At 49.6% G+C, this 3,816-nt stretch overlaps 1 protein-coding gene across 1 annotated transcript in view; it reads right to left on the bottom strand.

Moving 5' to 3' along the window:
- LOC104396871 overlaps window positions 1-3,816 on the bottom strand; it is a 32,319-nt gene that overhangs the window by 20,104 nt on the left and 8,399 nt on the right. The window contains exon 4 of the mRNA XM_010006770.1: window positions 1,504-1,735. Coding sequence (XP_010005072.1) covers window positions 1,504-1,735 — 232 coding nt within the window. The remainder of the gene's footprint in view (window positions 1-1,503; window positions 1,736-3,816) is intronic.

The following is a 3,816-nucleotide window of genomic DNA, read 5'->3' as shown; positions in this document are numbered from 1 at the left end:
CCCCGCCCCGGGGGGGGGGCCCTGCCAGCCCCGCCCCACCCATCACCCCGGGCTGGCTGCACCCGCCCTGGTGGCACCCCAGCACTACGGCAGGTCCTGCCTCTGCTTGGCAGGGTTTCTTTCACCAAATCACTGCCTTTCATAAACACCTCATGCTTTCAGTTGCCTCCCAGCTTTTACCGGATTTCCAGAAGTTTCAGTTTTCACTAGAAAAACTGCTACCCCATTTTAACTGAAATTAAGATACGAAAAATCAGTATTTTTCTGATCCTGAGAAGACCATTGCTAAAACTCCCCTTGATCTGAGAGCTTATTTAGCCCAGAGTGAGTAAGAGAAAAGCAGGAACTGTAGGATCTCAGCACCCTCACCTGCCAGGCAGGGCTTGAGCATCTAAGCTGCCATTGGGTGCTGGCACCCACAGAGCTCCTCCGGGTTGGGGTCTGAAGCTCCAGCTTAGCCAGGCACACAAGCAGGGCAAACACAAGCACAGCACATACCTCACTCTGTAAGAGCTCTTCCTTAAATTCCTGTTTTGAGGAAGGTGGTTTTGGGATGCCATCCCAGGGCTCACTGGGGCAGCAGCTCCGCGTGCACCACACTGTGCTGCCGTCTGCGAGGAATCCTCCCCCAAAAGAGAACCACAACTGCCACAGTAGCTGCTGCTTAACAAACCATGGTTTAATCCATTAATGGAGCAGAGCCAAAATGAGTGAAATAGTGCTCAGGGCAAATCTGTCCATTTTCTGGTGTCTCTTGAATCTCAGCTGGGGCAGGATGAACTGGAGCAGTTCTCTGACAGCAGACACAGCATTGCTGGGGAGAGGACGGGGGGGAGAAAAAGTCATATTGCAATCAGTACCTGCACAACCCTTTCAGGAGGTGTTCATCAGCTTGCAAAGTGTGCTTCATTCAAGCGCAGAGAACCTCTCCAAACTCTGCCCATATGCTGGCTTACTTAAAAAAAATCAAAGCCAAAAAGTAATACCAAAGTTGCATCAGCAATGGCATCAGCCATGACCGCCCTGTTTACGCATCCTGCATAACTAGAATCAGAAAAATCTCCACTTTTTATGGGCACTTCATTCAGTTTTTAAAAGGAGATGGAAATGACACACAGACTATGTGCCTTCTCCCTCTCAGGGACTTTGCGAGGCAAAATCCAGAAGCAAAGCCCAGAGCAGGAACCTGGAGTGCAGGGAGGTGATGCTGCTCGGGAAGGGAACCATGCTTGGGCAGGGGACTGATAACCTTCCTTGGGGCCCATCTCTCTTCTCTCCTCTCAGGGCTGTTTTTGACAGCATCAGCCCCTCTGCTCCCCCTGTGCCAACGCAGGTTTCCTCCCTGTGCTGCCCTGGGAGCCTCAGCTGCTTCACCTGCACAAGAGTAACTCGCACAGAATCCCTGAACCTGGCATTTACAAAAGCCACAGCATTGTTCCTGGGCTCTTCACTGCTCTGTGCAGGACTCATCATCTCTGGAGGCTGACACTGCCTGACAGTTACCTTGTGTTCCCAGTGTCAGGTACACCAATCCCCTCAGTGGAGCAGTGACACGGGCAATATCTTCAGCGGTGCCCACTGCCAGGATGGCTAGAGGGAAGGGCAGGCTGCTGTCTTTCTCCACGTCGCTGCCAACATGACAAAACCTGCAGCACGGCCGTTGCACTGGCGTGACCCCACACCCTGCATGCACGGAGCACAGCACCTTCCTGAAGCCAGCAGAACCACGAGGCGTCTAAAATAATAAGTATGCATACAAATAAAACTGTAAATAGTAAAAGCTTGGATGCTGGGTTGGGCTGCCCACACATGTCCTGGTCACAAGTGCTCCTTGGCACCAGGAACAGCAATGAAGGAAGGAGCTAAGGAGCTCTTCAGGAGTCAGCATGGGGCTGGACAGGCCTATTAGCCCTGGCAGAGCTCCAACCCTGCCAGATCCTCCTGTAATTTTCAATACAAATGGAAGCACAATGCAGGAAGCTACAAACTGCCTGTATGAAAAGCTAGCTTAGGTCTGCAGGGTTTAGTAGCCTGGGCTCCTGGCCACAAGAAAATGCCTAATTTGCTCCCAGACTGCAGCGAGACCTAGAAACCACACAGGATGTTTTTGCTGGGCTGCATGTAAACAGTGAGTAGGTGTCACCTTGATTATCCAGCATTATACATATCTTTGAGGAGGACAGGCTATTTTGCACCAGTAGTTTTCATGACACGTGATTAGTGCAAAGAAATACAGGAAGAGGTGGAAAAACATTTCTTATATTTATTCTTACATGATGAGCTATCATTCATGGAAAAAGTCTTGAGTCAGGTTTGGCAAGTAGCTGGATCCCACCACTCCCTAGACTGGGCAGTACACAGCAGGGCCAACTTAGGCTGGAGCAGAGGTGAAAGGGAACCTAAAGGAGGGTGTTTCTATGGGAGCACAGGCAAAGGAGGCCAAGCTGCTGTGGCACCACATGCGTGGGCTGGTGCAAACCATGCCAGGAGAAGAGGAGCCCTAGCACTGGGAGCCCTGCTACTGGGAGCCCACCCCTGCACACATCAGCAACAGCCACAAAGCTGCACAGGGCTTGGGAAGATCTCATCTCTTTAATAAGGTCTTGAAATCAGTTTCAAAGAGGCAAGAGGGGAATTATTCAAAATCCTGGCACAATTCTGGGAGAGAAAGCACAGGGCAGGTTTGCCCATCACATTAGTATCCTGAAGGGATTTAGAGCAGTCTGGTCTTGAAGGGATGAGATCCAGATTTAGCTGTCATAGAATATTAAACCACTCTGTTATGTTGCAGATGAAGGTACAAGCAAGGTACCACACTGCTCAGTCCTGACAGGACTGAGGAACTTCTATATATGACCAGAAGCAAGATTTCAGATACCATGGGAACTTCAGTGTCTTAAATACAGGTGCCTATTAATTTAGGCCTATCAAGGGCTGAGCATCAGCTCAGTACATATTCGGAAGAACACAGTTTGACAGACTGAGGTGCTTAAAGTGGGACTGAGGTGTGCAGGAAATTTGACAGTACTTTTGCAAACTTCATCCTCATGCAAGTCACTTACCTAAAGCTCATTTTTAAGCTCAAATACTCCAGTTTCTCCCCGGGGTAAAATCTGAACGTAACAATAGTAAAACAAAACAAACCCACAATCCAAACCAAACAAACAAAAAGAAAACTTACAAAAAATTAACTGTAAAACTGAGCATTCTGCTTCTCCAGTGTGAGATCTGGACATTTTGTTTGTATGTTCCAACCAGCCAGGCAACAGAAGTGCCAGCAGATACAGAAGACCACAGTTCTGTTGTTTGGGTATTTGCAATCCAGCAGCAGTCTGGAAGTAGGGCAGTGGAGACCACGCACTCGGGGACAAGTTTGTACCAGTGGTGGTATTTAGAAAAACGTGCTTATCAGAGAACTCTTGTTTTGAACCTCCCTTCCTGTTCCTGCTTTGGTTCTTACCACAGTGGGCAGTGCAGTCTGTGCCAGGTCTGCGTATCGGCGCGGTGACCCAGCAATGATCCCGCGAGGCCCTGAGCTCTGGGTGGCAGGCGGGCAGCCAGCAGGGCCTGCTGGCCTCTCTAACCTCTCTGCACGGCCTTTCACACACTCAGTTGTCATTTCCCAAGTTGCTGATCTCCGTTAACATTCTCGTACACAACTTCAGGCTGCTGGGGGCAGAACAGTCACGACTCTCCTACAAAAACTAAGGCAAGGAAGTATTTTTTTCCACTAGAGAAACTTTGCCCCTACTTTAGACTCTGCTTCTAAGGGAAAGGATGCTTAAAGCTGTGGAGATTGTTAAGCAGTATCCCTGG

The sequence above is a fragment of the Chaetura pelagica genome, unplaced genomic scaffold (genome assembly GCF_000747805.2).
Source record: "Chaetura pelagica isolate M959 unplaced genomic scaffold, ChaPel_1.0 scaffold69, whole genome shotgun sequence".
Taxonomy (NCBI): domain Eukaryota; kingdom Metazoa; phylum Chordata; class Aves; order Apodiformes; family Apodidae; genus Chaetura; species Chaetura pelagica.
The sequence above is the reverse complement of the archived record's forward strand: the minus strand, read 5'-3'. Positions and strand labels throughout refer to the sequence as shown.